This window comes from Oryctolagus cuniculus, chromosome 3 (assembly GCF_051225735.1).
Source record: "Oryctolagus cuniculus isolate XC-2025 breed Fujian yellow rabbit chromosome 3, ASM5122573v1, whole genome shotgun sequence".
Taxonomy (NCBI): Eukaryota; Metazoa; Chordata; class Mammalia; order Lagomorpha; family Leporidae; genus Oryctolagus; species Oryctolagus cuniculus.
The window spans coordinates 10,938,787-10,955,592 of NC_142869.1; the positions used below are offsets into that span (position 1 = coordinate 10,938,787).

The window sequence follows — 16,806 nt, forward strand, 5'->3', positions numbered from 1 at the left end:
AATACACAACTGCAGCAGCCGAGAGCTGGAGCAGGTGGCAGCTTGGAGATGCAAGGGAGACTGGACTGCAGCAACCCATGGTGTTATTGCCAGAGGGAGAGCATGGTGAGAGTATGGGCTGGAGCAGTTGCCCATAGACCACTGGAAGTAGAGGGAACACGTTTGTCTCACCCTAACTTCCTCTCAACAGCACTCACTGCCCGGCTGAGAAAGGGCGGGCACCATTTTGGGTTTGGGCAGCAGCTGTGAAAGCCTTAGCATGCCCACACAGCAACTGGCTGGGACCAGATGCCATCTTCTCAGCAGTACTGGCAGCAGTGGAAGGGAGAGAACATTTGGCCAGTGGCTCTTGTGTACACGTGTGTGATCCAGAGATTCTAGTGGATGGAAAAATTCACAGTCTCCACTGACTTTCAGCCTAGCTGGGAGGTGACTGAGCACCCATATAGGAATGTGAGGTGTCCCCAACATCCCAGAATAAAGATGCATAGGGGGAGTTGTCTTGGGGAACATCTGCGTCTCTGTTGACTGGACAGGCTGGCAGGGCAGAGTGAAACCTAAGGACCAAGCAAGTGCGGGAACCTTGTGTGCTGAGACAGTGGGGACTCGGTGGTTACACGAGAGGATGCAGGGATCAGCTGAGTCTCAGAGCAATCACTAGAGGTATTGCCACATGCTCGGAGCTGCTTGTTGCCTGGAACAGGTCTTTACGGTGGGAACCATGCTCACTCTGAGGACTGAGCAGATCATTTCTGTAGATCAGATGGTGGCATGGATGAGTACTGAACACACTGGGGGCTTACACCTGGGCATTTCTCAGCATGGAGCGGAGGATGTGGGGTGGTGATCACACCAACAGAGATGACCATCCCTCACTTCTGTTAACAAGAGGAGATGGAGATCTACCAAGACCAAGTAGGGCGTTACCCTGGGTGCTGCTCCCACCTCGGAGCACTGTGCACAGCTCCCTGGTCACACCCACCACACACTTCTTGGTCATGAAAAAGTGTCTAAAAGTACAGATATTACACTAAGCAACAGAGGCATAGCTAAAAAGTAAAAACCATCAAAGAAGAAAAAAATTTACTCCAAAAATGCCTAGAAAAAAAACACAGAAATTCAAGAAACAAGAATAAGGAAGACACCATGACCCCCACAAAGGAACACAACAATATTATGGTATTAGAATGTGAAGAGATTGCTGAAAACCTGGAAATGGAATTCAAAATATTAATCATAGGAGAACTCAAGAGCAATCACAAGCAAATCAATGAACTAAAGAAAACCATGCATGGCATGAAAGAATATTTTTCCCATGAAATTGTGATTTTAAAGAGAAATCAAAAGGAAATAATTGAAATAGGGTCAGCACCATGACATAGCATGTATAGCTGCCGCTTGCAGTGCCAACAACCTATATGGGCTTTGGTTCGAGTCCTGGCTGCTCCACTTCCAATCCAGCTTTCTGCTATGGCTTGGGAAAGCAGTGGAAGATTGCCCAAGTCCTTGGGCCCCTGAACCACCTTGGGAGACCCAGAGGAAGCTCCTTGATCCTGGATCAGCTCCGGTCATTGTGGCCATTTGGGGAGTGGATGGAAGGCACCCACCCCTGCCTCTGCCTCTCTGTAATTCTGCCTTTCAAATAAATAAACAGATATTTTAAAAGAGAAATAATAGAAATGAAGAATTCAATAGATCAAATAAAAATTCAGTGTTAACAACAGACATGGTGAGGCAGAAGAAAGAAGATGTGTAACATCACAGAGGGTCTTTAAAAAGATGATGCAAGTATAGTTTATGATCACACATATCAGACAATCACATATACCTGGTCATCAAAGAAATAGTAATATAGTATATTAATATACTATCTTAATGAATATTAATATACTACCTTAGTTGCTAATCAAGAGGTGATATAGACATATTACCTTATGATATTTGCCAAAGAGATAACATAGACATTGGATTGTCATACATAGTTATCAAGGATATAAGTCCTAAATCAAACATGGTTTAAAAGGGATAGGTAAAAATATAGTGTAGCACAATACACGATGTTCAAAGAGACAGTACAAATACAATGCAGAATAATATATTGCTTGCAGATGAGACTGACACAATGCAATGTCACAGATGATCAACAGGGATATGACAGATAAGGTGTAGTATAACATGTGACCTTCATGGAATTGAGTCAGAACTAGTTTAACACAATATATGGTTATCAATAAGGTGACATGGATATAGTGTAGAATATAAAGTAGTAAGCAGAAAAGACAGCATTTATCACAGCCATCACAGATGTTTATCACAGGGATTCAGCAGACATGTGGAGCAGCACATGTGGTAATAAAGGAGATGATGCAGATTTGTACAGCATATCAGTGATCTTCAGTGGATGAGGGCCAGGTAGTCAAGCTCAAACACGATCTCCATGACCAGATGATGGCACCATAGATATTTACCAGAGATATGGTAATGATCACACATATATTTATAGCTGATTACCCAAAAGGTGACTCTGGCACTGTATAACATTCACCTGTGGTTATCAGAATATTACATAGGCATATGATAGTGACATTTGTGGTCACCATGGAGAAGAGGTATATATGAATATAGCTTCCACCAAAGCTGGTCATCAGGGAGATGACCTGTAGTCAAGAACCATACTTGTTTATCAAGCAAAGCATAAACTATCTGTGAATTAAATGCATAAATAAACAGACTGCCTACCATCAACTGATGATGTTGCAAAAAGCTTTCCAGTAGAATCAAAGCAGCTGTCCAGGATTTTTTCATCATGTCCTGTTAAGGTTGCTACACACTTCCCACTTGTAGCGTCCCAGAGCTGTGATTTTAAAAACCAAGCAAAAAAATACCATTATTTTCTATCAAAAGTATGAAGACAAATATCTCATGTACGTTTTCATATGTGCAAGTTTTAAGAAGTGAAGGAACTATTTTTTTAAAGCACAGAAACTTAGAGTTGGGGAAACTTTGTATTTGAAGCTCATTGAGGGCCACCCTTGTAGAAGTTCAGTAAGTGAACAGTAGGACACTGAATAAAAATCATGTGCCTTTTCCAATAAAGTCTCTGAAGTATGTATTGCAACTGAAATTATTTTACCACTTCATAACTCCCTCAAATATAAAATACAAAATCTGAAATTTAGAAGATTACAGGGGCCAGCACTGTGACATAGTAGTTAAACCTCTGCCTGCAGCACTGGCATCCCACAGGGGCATCAGTTTGTGTCCTGGCTGCTCTTATTCCAATCCAGCTCTCTGCTTATGGCAAGGGAGGGCAGTGGAAGATGGCTCCAATGCTTGAGCCCCTGCTCCCAAGTGGGAGATGAGGAGGAGGTTCCTGGCTCCCGGCTTCAGACCAGCCCAGCTCCAGCCATTGCAGCCATCTGGGGAGGGAATCAGCAGATGGAAGACCTCTCTCTGTCTCTCCTTCTCTCTGTAATTCTGCTTCTCAAATAAATAAATAAACCTTTAAAAATAAAAAATTGCAAATAATCACTTACAAAGTACTATCTTCATTTTATACCTCCTTTGAAATTTGTTGATGTTACAGTGAGTATCCGACATAGCAAAAAGTACAGACACAACATACAGCAAATATATTTCTTGAACTCACCATGCAGGTTTTGTCCATAGAGCCAGTTAATATCAGAGAGCTATCCCAATTGAATACGGCACTGCTAATCTCAGCACAGTGGCCAATTAAGGTATACACTTTTCTGCAAAATTGAAATTATTAAAAGTGAAAAATATTTTTTGATAAATAGATTCCATTAACAAAGGAAAATCCATCTGTGTGAGCCAATCTAAAATTTGTTTTGCCTACAAAACAATAGCTTTGTCGATAAAACAAGAATAGCTCCACAACAGCCCAGCAGGAGGTTACTAATTTCATTTCAACAGAAACGTATCTAAATTTTTAATAATCAAAGATAACATTACTTAAGACAATACTTCAAAAACAAATGGGTAACAAACAGTAAAGGCAGTCTGAATTTCTAGAAGTATTCTACACCAGATAAATGGACCCTTGGCTATTCAGAAACTACTCATCAAATAACTGAAAGTGCTCCTTCTCTCTCATTTCTTGTTCATATATCTTGGACAGTACCCTTCATAATTAGCCCCTCTATCAAAATGCAGACAAATCCAAGAATAGTTTTCCAACACAAATATTCTAATTTAGTTAGCGTCTTAGTAACTAAGACCAAAAAATATTAGGAAGGAAATTGAATTTCTTGGACTAAATTGAATTTGGGAAATTAACTATGAGTTTTATTTATTCATGATATGCATTGCCCACCATGATGACAGACTATTAAAATTTGATTATACAATACATGGAATTAATCACAGCTAGATATCCATGCTGTTGCAAACTTTCTCCCTTTTTATTGCTCTTTGGCATTATTTGCTCAGAATTACAAGAAAGCACATTTTTGTGAGTCAAAAATATCATTAAAGACCAAATTAATTTACTTTTTTTCAATTTGTCCTATTGCTATGGAGTCTGACACACAGTTAATAGGACAGAGTGCCTCCTTAACCCTCCAGTTCCAGGATTTTAAAGCTAAGAGTGGTGTATTACTTTCCAGTGTCGGTATCCCACACTGCCACCGTGTGATCAAGAGACCCCGTGACGATTCTGTTTCCTGAAGTGTTAAATGATAAGGAGATGATTTCAGCAGAATGCCCCTACAAAAAAGGCAGACACTGTCACACAGACCTGTAGAGGGAACATTTTCTACAAGTACATAATACCATAGCTAAAAGGAATTGAGAGAGAGGCCAACCTGTAGGGGAAGAGTGGAGAGGACTGCAAATGGGCAAAGGGGAGAGAGAGAGAGACAGAGACAGAGAGAGACAGAGAGAGAGAATGCTTGCAACAGCTCCAGGATCTCCCACCTGGGGGTAGGGACTCAATACTTGAGCCATCCTGCTGTGTGCTGGGGTATACAATAGAAGGAACCTGGAATCAGGAACCAAGACTCAAATCTAGGCACTCTGATGGGGGATGCAAATCTCTCTCTCTGCCTTTCAAATACATTAAACAAGTGAATAAAATTTTTTCAAAGGAAAATGTTCTAGAACTACATTTGGGGATGGCTGTTCAGTTCTCTAAGTTTACTAAAAATAATTGCATTAATTAAAGCATGTTTATTTTAACTCATAACTAATAAAGCTCTTTTCTAAAAAAAAAAAAGAAGAAGAAGAAGAAGAAGAAGAAGAAGAAAGGAAGAGGCTATATTTTAGAAAAGTAGAGGGCTTCTTTCACAAAGGGCCATGTAGTTTATGGGATAAGAAGAGACAGTGGGCAACAAATGTGTATGAAATAAAGTTAACAGCTTTGAAAATGGAAATTTTTAAGGAAATTTGTCATGGCACAGATTAATAAACACCTGGAGTTTGCCTGACTTGTGTGGTTATGGTCTGGTGCTAAGGAATCAAAACATAGGAGAGAATGCCAGGAAACCCTTCCCTGTAGCAGATTCTGTGATTCTGATAAGAGGTCCTTTATTAGATAACCACTCTCACTTTCCTAATTATTTTAGTACATTAACATCGTTGTATTTCTAAATAAACAAAGACTTAGAGAAGTCCATTTACAAATTGATTCCTTGGTTGATTGCAAATGAAAAATGTGACATGACAGGGACATCAGCATCTGAACACACGACACAAGGTTGCCTTGCTGCCACCGGCCATGCTCCTAGCAGGGCTCACTGCGTGCAGCCTTCGCAGGCAGTCAGTGAAAGCAGTGGTTGAAAGTGAGAGTGTGGCCACTAATAGGGGCTTTTACCTCCGTATTTGCCTGAAAGCAATGTGGCAGTAAGAAGCGTCCCACGAAATGATGAGAACTGAGATGAGAAACAGTATACTTATATTAATAATGCTAGGTACACACAAAAAAGAAAAGCCATGGTGATAGTTTTTCAATGGTAGGGTTTTTTAAACTCTTTTATTTAGTCCACTTTTTAACTTTCATAGGAAAAGGATTGTTTATTTTCAATTCATTTGTAACTTTGAAAATGCAAGGAATCCAATTTCCCATCCATCCAGTGGTTTCCATTGACTACAACACAGAATCATCCTACTTTTGTTGTGGTGACTCGGGCTGGGGTGGGATGAACTGGGGAGGAGAGAGAGGGGCAGCAATTCCCAGAAAGCAACTGGGCATGCAGTGGTGACTGACAAGAATCTACATTCCCGGCACTCTGTGGGCAGTGCCCTTGGACTTGTTCACTTTTGGTCATTTGCTCTTGTCACTTCGGACTTTTCAGTACAGGGGAGTTCCAAGTCTGGTAGGTGGAGCAGAGTGCCATCATCTCTCCAAGCTATCCTCTGACATGGTTCTGTAGTTTTTGCCTCTTCCAAAAAGTGGCAGCCTCCACTTACTTTACTTTCAGCCAGACAGAGAATGAGGGGTTCTAAGCTGTGCTTGTGTGTGCTTCGCAGATCAAAGTTCATCAAAACAACATGCTCATCTGACTTCCCCAGCACTTCTACCCCAGTCTCCTGAAATAGCCAGCAAACCACCTGGAGTACTCTTCAACTATAGTTTGGAAGCCAGTTGTTCAAAAATGTCTACTTTAGAACTCATTTAATGAAAATTGCAAAAAAAAAAAAAAAAACCCACACAAATGAAAGGTTTGCTGACGTACTGTTAAAGTGAACACCTCCTCTCCATTCTGAACATCCCACAATTTGACTGTTGTGTCCATACTTCCCGTGGCCACCAATGTGCTTTGTGGGTTAAATGACAAACACACCTAAATTACAAGAGATGAAAGATGTTTTAGGAAGACAGACCTTCAAATTGTTCATTATATGTGGGGAAGCTTAAAGATGCAATTACCTTAGCAAATTATACTGGATTCCTTGTACAAATAAATACTCAACCAAACACCAGATATGAACAACTCACTGTCCTCAGGTTAAATCCTGAAGCAGTCTCTTCTGCCCATTCTCTCACATCACCCAGCTCAGCCTCAGGGGAATATGGGTTTTCTTGCCATTCCCAGACCACAGAAAAACAAGAATAAAAAAAATAGCAAAATAGTTCTCCTTTGAAATTCAGGATATCTGGCTCTCATCTTTGCTGCTGCTGCCTTTACGGTTCTTCCAGCCATACCCCCTCACTCATCCAGGACTAAGAAACTAGCTCACTATGTCAGTTCCATGTCGTAAATGGCCTAAAGTGGTATCACTGTAAATCACCCAGTCCCCAAATGGGGAATAATCTCCTTTTCCTTGTGCCTCATACTTGGTAACAAGTCCTAATCTGTTCACTCCCATAACATCTCTAGCATTCTCCTCATCTGCCTTACCACGGGCCTTCATCATCTATCATTTGAAAAACATCAAGATTTCATACTGGCCTGTATCTCTGATCTTACCTACTTCCCATTTCTCCTTCACACTCCCAAAATAAAAACCCTGCCCCAACAACAAAGTTAGCAATACCACTCACTGCTGAAAATCTCAACAGTGTGGCATTGCCTATATGAAATAAAAAGTCTTTAACATGGCATAGCACCCTCTAAACATCGAAATATGGCCCTGCCTAACTCTCCTGCTTCAATCACTCACATAGTATCATCTGATGCTCAGTGGGTTACAGGTGTGCCAAGGCATTGATGCCTTTACCCCAAGCAGCTGGTCAGCACCAGGGATCCTTGCCTGCCCTTGCCTACCAGACAGCTCACCCAGACTCTGCTCATCCACGTTGGCAAATTCGGTGCCATCACAGTAGAAGGTAAGTTAGTTCTGCTCTGATTGTGCAAGGACTCCTCAGTTCTCAAGCGGGTGCTGCAGCTGCACCTCTTCTTGAACACTTGCCAGAGCGAGGGCTTCCCAACAGTGAAAGCTCTTTAGGGTATCATACTGTTTTTGATAATTTGAGTTTGCATAATATCCAGAAATAATCAGCCTAAATATTTCACAATATAAAAAATTCTATTTTAATAACTTTATTTTCACTTACGGAGTCAGTGCTTTCATTAAAAAAAAAGAAAAAAATGTCAGGTTGAATACTATACTCATATATTTATCACATCAATTTTCTTAAGTCAAAGCATGGTAGCTGCAAGCTATGAAAAATCAAGTGGTTTTAGAATATATCAACATTACCATGTAAAAATATATGCAGCCTAAAAATACTGAGGATGAATTTGAAAATAAATGATAAAGGTAGAATGGCTTTTATAATTTTTATAAAAAATAAGAACAAAAAATATAATCAAATGGTGAATATACTTACAATTTCTGCCGTATGACCTCTAAAGGTATGGTAACATATCCCTGTTTCTACACTCCACAGTTTACAAGTCTTATCAAAGGATCCAGTAGCAATTTTGTCACTATGATTTAAAAGAAATATAGATTTTAAAAACATGATATGATGCACTGAGGTATTAGTACAGGGATCTCTACCTAGAAATTCACTTCACTTTTAAAATGATAAACAACCATTCATTTAATTAAGTGGATCACAACAACAAGTTCTGTGAGGCAGAACTATTGTCAACATGAAAGGGGTAAAAGTAGATGATCCTGCCTAGTCTTTGATCTTGGAACTATAATCTTTTCTTTCACTCCAATCCATACTTGTCCTTTATTGCAAGTCATCCAAATGTTCATCCAATTGAGTTTTCATGTATAGTGCAGGTCCATTGTTCAAAAGTATAAGGGGTCTTAAGACCCAAACTATATATCCTAAAGCAATTTATAAGTGCCCAACAGACTTACAGAATTTACATGCATCCACACTAACCCTGATATCTGATTTCTCTCCCCAGTCCCCAGGCAACTCACAATGTGTTTCTCTAGACTCTATTACTGAAGAAAAGCAGTATCCTTTCTTTCAATACTCCAGGGACAGCTTGTCTTAGCTAACACCTACCCAACTCAAAGGTAGGTTTGTTACCCACTGTCTCTGAACTGTTTTTTCTCCTTTGGTAACCAGTCTAGGGCATTCTCCATCAGCTACTGCTCTTTACCAGCTTCTGCTCAAGATAAGCTTAAAGGCTTGTGAGTTCTTTATCTCTCACTCTATTTTTCCATCTTTCCTGCCTCTCAAATATAATCAGTTTCAAACTGCAATTGTTTCTTGGCCAATTTCTGTTCCAACACAAGCTTCTCTACAAGCATAATATACCATATGATAAAAGATATTACTAATGTCAATATTTTTATAATTTTTTTAAGTTTTATTTAGTAAATATAAATTTCCAAAGTACAGTTTATGGATTATATTGGCTTCCCCCACAACTTCCCTCCCACTCGCACCCCTCCCATCTCCGGCTCCCTCTCCCATTCCATTCACATCAAGATTCATTTTCAATTATCTTTATATACAGAAGATCAATTTAGTATATATTAAGTAAAGATTTCAACAGTTTGCACCCACACAGAAACACAAAGTGTAAAATACTGTTTCAGTACTAGTTATAGCATTACTTCACATTGGACAACACGTTAAGGACAGAGATCCTACATGAGGAGTAAGTACACAGTGACTCCTGTTGTTGACTTAACAATTTGACACTCTTGTTTATGGTGTCAGTAATTTCCCTAGGCTTTTGTCATGAATTGCCAAGGCTATGGAAGCCTTTTGAGTTCGCTGACTTCGATCTTATTCAGAAGTGGAAGTTCTCTCCTCCCTTCAGAGAAAGGTACCTCCTTCTTTGATGGCCCCATTCTTTCCACTGGGATCTCACTTGCAGAGATCTTTCATTTAGGTACTCATTTTTTTTTCCAGAGTGTCTTGGCTTTCCATGCCTAAAATACTCTCATGGGCTCTTCAGCCAGATCCGAATGCCTTTAGGGCTGATTCTGAGGCCAGAGTGCTGTTTAGGACATCTGCCATTCTATGAGTCTGCTGTGTATCCCGCTTCCCATGTTGGCTGGTTCTCTCCTTTTTAATTCTATCAGTTAGTATTAGCAGACACTAGTCTTGTTTATGTGATCCCTTTGACTTTGACTTTTAATCCTATCATTACGATCAACTGTGAACTGAAACTGATCACTTGGACTAGTGAGATGGCAGTGGTACATGCCATCTTGATGGGATTGAATTGGAATCCCCTGGCAGGTTTCTAACTCTACCATTTGGGGCAAGTCAGCTTGAGCATGTCCCAAATTGAATCAAATCTTAACTTTAACCTAATGTATAAAAGAGATAACCTTTAAACTGATTAAAGTCCCTCTCTTTCTCTTTTTCCCTCTCCCCCTCTCTTTCTCTCTCTTTTTCTCCCCCCTTTTCTCTCGCTCTCCTCTTTTCTCTCCCACCCCCTTCCCTCCCTTTCACTCTCTCTTTCTCTCCCTTTGTGCCTCCCTTTTCTCTCCCTGCTGTGCACAGGAACATTCCTGTCATTCTTTCATGGCTGTCTTGAACTCACATCACTGAAACTGAGTGCTCTGAACACAGAGTAATGAAAATACTGCTTTTGTGCATACGTGAATCCTCAGACTGGAGGAACTAACAGAACATGAGGATTTTTCACCAGAAGTTCCAAATGGAATCCATCAAACGGCCAAATAGTACTCCTTACCTCTCCACCTCCAGAAAAAACTTTGTTCTCAGATAGATACCCAAAAATACCATGTCTATTAAGTAGGCTATTAAGGATATAGTATTATATTTCAGATATTATCCATAAGTAGCACTGTAATGCAATGAAAGTAGGATTTATACTAGAAGTAAAATGTCATTTATAATTTCAGTAAAGTCTTTCCACAAGTTGGTATAATAAAGTATCATAAAAATTGTCATTCTCAGTAATGTAACAATACATAGATCAAAGACAAATTTTGTGCAACTTAATTGGAATAATTAATCATTCTAATGTACAAATTAAGTTTCATTATGCCATTACAATGAGTGCATTTTGGGAACTATTTTGAAAATGTACTACAGTATTTCAAAAATGTATATACATTTTTGAAAGATATGACACTAGAAACATAAATATCATTTTTAAATTGCAGTATAAAACTTCTACTCTGAGTGCATCAGTTTTTAAAAAATTCCTCTATTCCCTGTGCCACCATGCCAGAGCTTTCATTATCCCATGAGTGTGTTATGCCATGAGCATGTTACTGTATCTGCCTCCTGACCTCCTGGGCACCCGTTTCTTCCCACCTGCAAACCCTCTGACCCTTCTCTCTGTCAGAACAATCCTTCTAAACAGAACTTTCATTGTTCCACTCTTCCGTTCACAAACCTTTGATATCAGCTCAGTCCCATGAGAAAGAGTTTAAGTTCCACACAAGGCTCTGACCTCGCCCATTTCTGCTTCTCCATGGTGGCCACTAGAGTAACTGGTTGCTGAGCTCACCTAGTTGAGTCCCCACCCCTTAAAAGTTGAGTCCCCACCCCTTAAAAGTTCCTGCACTTGAGTGTCCTCTCCGCTCCTCCCCTCCTTCAGGCTTAGGCTTTAACCCACACAGCCTTTAACTGAAATGTGATCCCTGTTAAACATAAGAGTGGGAATAAGAGAGGGAAGAGATGTATAATTTGGGACATGCTCAAGCTGACTTGCCCCAAATGGTAGAGTTAAAAACATACCAGGGGATTCCAATTCAATCCCATCAAGGTGGCATGTACCAATGGCATCTCACTATTCCAAGTGATCAATTTCAGTTCACAATTGATCATAATGAAAGGACTAAGAGTCAAAGGGAGCACATAAACAAGTCTAGTACCTGCTAACACTAACCGATGGAATAAATAAAGGGGAGAGTGATCCAACATGGGAAGTGAGATACTCAGCAGACTCATAGAATGGCAGATGTCCTAAATAGCACTCTGGCCTCAGAATCAGCCCTAAAGGCATTCGGAGCTGGCTGAAAAGCTCATGAGAGTATTTCAGGCATGGAAAGCCAAGACACTCTGGCAAAAGATCTCTGCGAGTGAGATCCCAGTGGAAAGAACAGGTCATCAAAGAAGGAGGTACCTTTCTCTGAAGGGAGGAGAGAACCTCCACTTTGACTATGACCTTGTCTAAACAAGACAAGAATCGGAGAACTCAGAGGGCTTCCATAGCCTTGGAAACTCATGACCGGAGCATAGGGAGACTACTGATGCCATAGGCAGGAGTGTCAATTGGTAAAGTCAACAACAAGAGTCACTGTGCACTTACTCCTCATGTAGGATCTCTGTGCTTAATGTGCTGTACATTGAGATTTAATGCTATAACGAGTACTCAAACAATATATTTCACTTTGTGTTTCTATGGGGGTGCAAACTGTTGAAATCTTTACCTAATGTATACTGAACTGATCCTCTGTAAAAAAAAAAAAAAAAAAAAAGAAATTGTCAACTCCCAACTTGACTCTCACTGGGATTAAACATGACAATAGGTCTGATCCGATTTCATCATCATTTAAAAAAAATCATCTATTATTTTGCACTTTATGTTTCTGTGTGTGAGCAAACTGTTGAAATCCTTACTTAATGTATACTAAGCTGATCTTCTGTATATTAAGATAATTGAAAATGAATCTTGATGTGAATGGAAGGGGAGAGGGAGTGGGAAAGGGGAGGGTAGTGGGTGGGAGGGACAGTATGTGGGGGAAGCCATTGTAATCCATAAATCGTACTTTGGAAATTTATATTCATTAAATAAAAGTTAAAAAAAAAAGACTGTAACCAGAGGAGAAGCTGTAGAACAGTAGGTAAAGCTGTAGCTTGTGGTGCTTGCATCCCAGTTTCAGTCTCGGCTATTCCACTTCCATATACAGCTCCCTGCTAATGCACCTGGGGAACAGAGCAACCCAAGTCCTTGGGCCCCTGCACCCACATGGGAGACATGGAAGAAGCTCCAGATCCCTGGCTTCAGATTGTCCCAGCTTCTGCCATTACATCCATTTAGGGAGTGAAAGAGGGGATGGAATAATACCTCCCTTACTCTCTCTTTCTGCAACTCTGCCCTTCAAATAAATAAATGCATCTTTAAAAATAAAAAATAAATAAGACACTAACCAGTAGAAACTGCAGTGATCTCTTCCTCTTTTTAATGTGTAAACCATTTGTAGTTTTGTTCTAGTCATCATAATTCTATAGTAAATGAACCATTTTTATTGAACAAGTTTCATTAATGGAAAAAGTCATTTAAAGTGGGCAATCATGAAAAAAGATTCATACTTCTAAATTTTTTTACTCAATTATATACAAACACACATTCATTTTCCAATCTTTTGACAAGAGGCCAAGGCCCTTTCTTTGACTATGAGTTAAGTAATTGGAGTTTGTCGTGTGTCTTACATAAATTATATCTGACCTTGCCCTTCTTGGTTTTATTTTCTTTAAAATGGATGAGAGGAGATTCCAAGATGGCTAAATAGAGAAAAGATAGGCTGCTTATGATCAGGAGAAATAGCAGAAGAAAAGCAGAGGAAGTGCATCCCCATGGGAGAGTTGGAGGGAAGTTTGCAGTGGAAATTCTACAGAAGGAAGAGGGACCCTGTGGAGCATCATGGAAGGTGTGGATGTGCAACGATGAGCAGGGACAAAACACATGAAGGCAATGCCAGCTTTAGCAAGGTGAGAGCAGACAGCAGGTGCCCATGCCACTGTTCATATTGCCTGAGGCAGAGCCTTGAAGACTACACTGTCTTTAAGTCTGGCCTTGAACCCTACTGAAGAGGGGGCAGGGTACTCACCCCAACCAGTGAAAGAAAAGCACATTTCTTTCTTCTCATTCTCCCACAAAGGTGCCCTGCAACTAGTGGGTAGATGGTGACATTTTGACACACCACATTTGACACACCACACACAAGCTGTGGTGGCTCTTGTGCACACATGTGACCAGGGGATTTTACCAAAGGGAAAAATCTGCATTCCCTGCTGACTTTGAGTCTGGCTGGGAAGGTTGACCTGGGGCTGGGCACAGACAGGATTGTGAGGTGCCCCCCCCCCCGTCAACATATCACAGAGCTCAAACTGCCAAGGTGGAGGGCCCAGAGCCAACTGGTTCTAGGAATATCTCTGCACTCTCCATGGACAGGAAAGGCTCCCAGTGCTGAGAAGATTCTCTGGACGCCATGACTGCTGGAGCTTCGTGCACTGTGACTATGGGAATTCTGTGACTGCATGATAGGGCACAAAGTATAGCTGGGTCTCTGGGCAATCACTGTGTCTGGCATTAGAAGCTCAGAACTCTCTAACAGCCTACTATAGGTAATTGTAGAAGGTTCCTGTGGGGAGCAACTCAGACTAGACTAAGTTACTCGAATTAAGACTTATTCTATGCATCTGCTCTCCCACAATATGGCGCTGGGAGAGGAGTAAACAGCTTTTACACAGCTGCCTCTTGCCAACTTGAGTGATGACCTGCAGGAGCTGCTCCTGCTCCTGATTGGAGGAGAGCAGCGTACTTGGCGTGTGGGTAGCAGAGTTGGGATTGGTGGAAGAGGACTATAAAGGAGGAGAGAGACAACATGCACCAGGGAACATCTATCTGAAGGAACACCTGTGCAGCCCCCGAGAGAGCCGGCCGGCAGTGTGCTGCTCCCCTGCGGAAGTGGGGAAAGTGGCAGGGGGAACTGCCCTTCCACGGAAGTGGAAGGGACGGTAGCCAACCCAGGAAGAACCAGCAGCAAACCCGGGGAGGGCCGAGCAGACAAAAGAACAGCACAGGGTCCTGTGTCGTTCCTCCGCGAAGAGGGGGAGCGACATAATGGTGCCGTGACTCGGATAGGAAACCTAGGCAGGGTCCTGTGTTGTTCCTCCGCGAAGAGGGGGAGCGACAGTTCCTTGCTCATACTGAGGACCACACAGATCCCTTGTGCAGTTCATGTGCCATCATGGAGTGGGGCTGTACCCACTGTGGGAGAACTCTGGCCATTGGTCACTTTGGAAAAGAGGAGGAAGGGGTGTGATTACACCAACAGACAAGATCTTACCATCTCCCATGAGGACAACAGAGATCTAATGAGCCCAACTTGGGTGTCACCCTGGACACTCATCCCACAGTGGAGCTCACCCCAGAGCACCTTGGTCACACCCAGAACATGCCTCAGCAGGCACTCCACTAAGCCACAGAAGCATAGTTCAAAGATAAAATCTATCAGAGGAGAAATCAACAAGTATCTCCACAAATGCCTAAAAATAAATGCAGATATTCAAGAAACAAGGATAAGGAAGACAACATGACTCCTCCAATGGAACAAAACAGCACTTTAATATTAGAATGTGAAGATGAAGGCCGGCGCCGCGGCTCACTAGGCTAATCCTCCGCCTAGCGGCGCCGGCACACCGGGTTCTAGTCCCGGTTGGGGCGCCGGATTCTGTCCCGGTTGCCCCTCTTCCAGGCCAGCTCTCTGCTGTGGCCAGGGAGTGCAGTGGAGGATGGCCCAGGTGCTTGCGCCCTGCACCCCATGGGAGACCAGGAAAAGCACCTGGCTCCTGGCTCCTGCCATCGGATCAGCGCGGTGTGCCGGCCGCAGCGCGCCGGCCGCGGCGGCCATTGGAGGGTGAACCAACGGCAAAGGAAGACCTTTCTCTCTGTCTCTCTCTCTCACTGTCCACTCTGCCTGTCAAAAAATAAAAAAAATAAAATAAAATAAAAAAAAAAAGAATGTGAAGATGAAGAGATTGATGAAATGCCTGAAAGGGAATTCAAAGGTATGATCATAGGATTACTCTGAAGCAATGAGAAGCAAATTTGTGAGTTAAAGAAATATATACATAACATAGAGTAAATATTTTCCAATGAAATTAAGATTTTGAAGAGAAATCAAACTGAAAGATTAGAAATGAAGAATTCAGTATGTCAGATAAAAAATACAGTGGAAAACCTTAACAACAGACTTGATGGGGTAAAAGAATATCCAAACTAGCAATCAAATCTTTGGAAATATCTCAGTCAGACCAAAAAAAGAGAAATTAGAAAAATTAAAGACAATGTTCAAGATTCATGGGATACTGGCCAGTGCTGTGGCTCACTAGGCTAATCCTCCACCTTGTGGCGCCGGCACACCAGGTTCTAGTCCCAGTCGGGGCACTGGATTCTGTCCCGGTTGCCCCTCTTCCAGGCCAGCTCTCTGCTGTCGCCAGGGAGTGCAGTGGAGGATGGCCCAAGTGCTTGGGCCCTGCACCCCATGCGAGACAAGGAGAAGCACCTAGCTCCTGCCATCGGATCATCGCGGTACACCGGCCGCAGCACGCTGGCTGCGGCAGCCATTGGAGGGTGAACCAACGGCAAAAGGAAGACCTTTCTCTCTGTCTCTCTCTCTCATTGTCCACTCTGCCTGTCAAAAAAAAAAAAAAAAAACCGATTCATGGGATACTATCAAATGACACAACATATGGGTCTTAGGAGTTCCTGAAGGTATGGAAAGATAGAATGGATTAGAAGGTCTATTCAATGAAATAATAACAAAAAAACTTCCTTAATTTGGAGAAAGAAAGGGATGTCCAAGTACATGAGTCACAAAGAACTCCTAATAGAAATGACCCAAAAAGATTTTTTTTGAAAAAGACTTATTTATTTGAAAGTCAGAGTTATACAGAGGGAGAAGGAAGGCAGAGAGAGAGAGAGAGAGAGAGATTTTCCATCCACTGGTGCACTCCCCAATTGGCTGCAATGGCCAGAGTTGCACTGATTCGAAGCCAGGAGTCAGGAGCTTTCTTCAAGTTTCCCATGTTGGTGCAGGGACCCAAGGACTTGGGCCATCTTCTATTGCTTCCCCAGGCCATAGCAAAGAGCTGATCAGAAGTGGAGCAGCCGGGTCTCAAACTGGTGCCCACACGGGATGCCAGCACTGCAG

The 16,806-nt window shown here is 41.8% G+C and overlaps 1 protein-coding gene across 2 annotated transcripts in view; it reads right to left on the reverse strand.

The window, feature by feature from the left end:
- The window catches only part of DAW1 (dynein assembly factor with WD repeats 1), a 90,394-nt gene that overhangs the window by 24,858 nt on the left and 48,730 nt on the right, over window positions 1-16,806 (reverse strand). For both annotated transcript variants that reach the window (XM_089328911.1, XM_070071497.2), the window contains exons 6-10: window positions 8,294-8,393; window positions 6,696-6,803; window positions 4,622-4,728; window positions 3,650-3,752; window positions 2,740-2,854 (exon numbers count right to left, since the gene is read on the reverse strand). In XM_089328911.1, coding sequence (XP_089185037.1) covers window positions 2,740-2,854; window positions 3,650-3,752; window positions 4,622-4,728; window positions 6,696-6,803; window positions 8,294-8,393 — 533 coding nt within the window. The remainder of the gene's footprint in view (window positions 1-2,739; window positions 2,855-3,649; window positions 3,753-4,621; window positions 4,729-6,695; window positions 6,804-8,293; window positions 8,394-16,806) is intronic.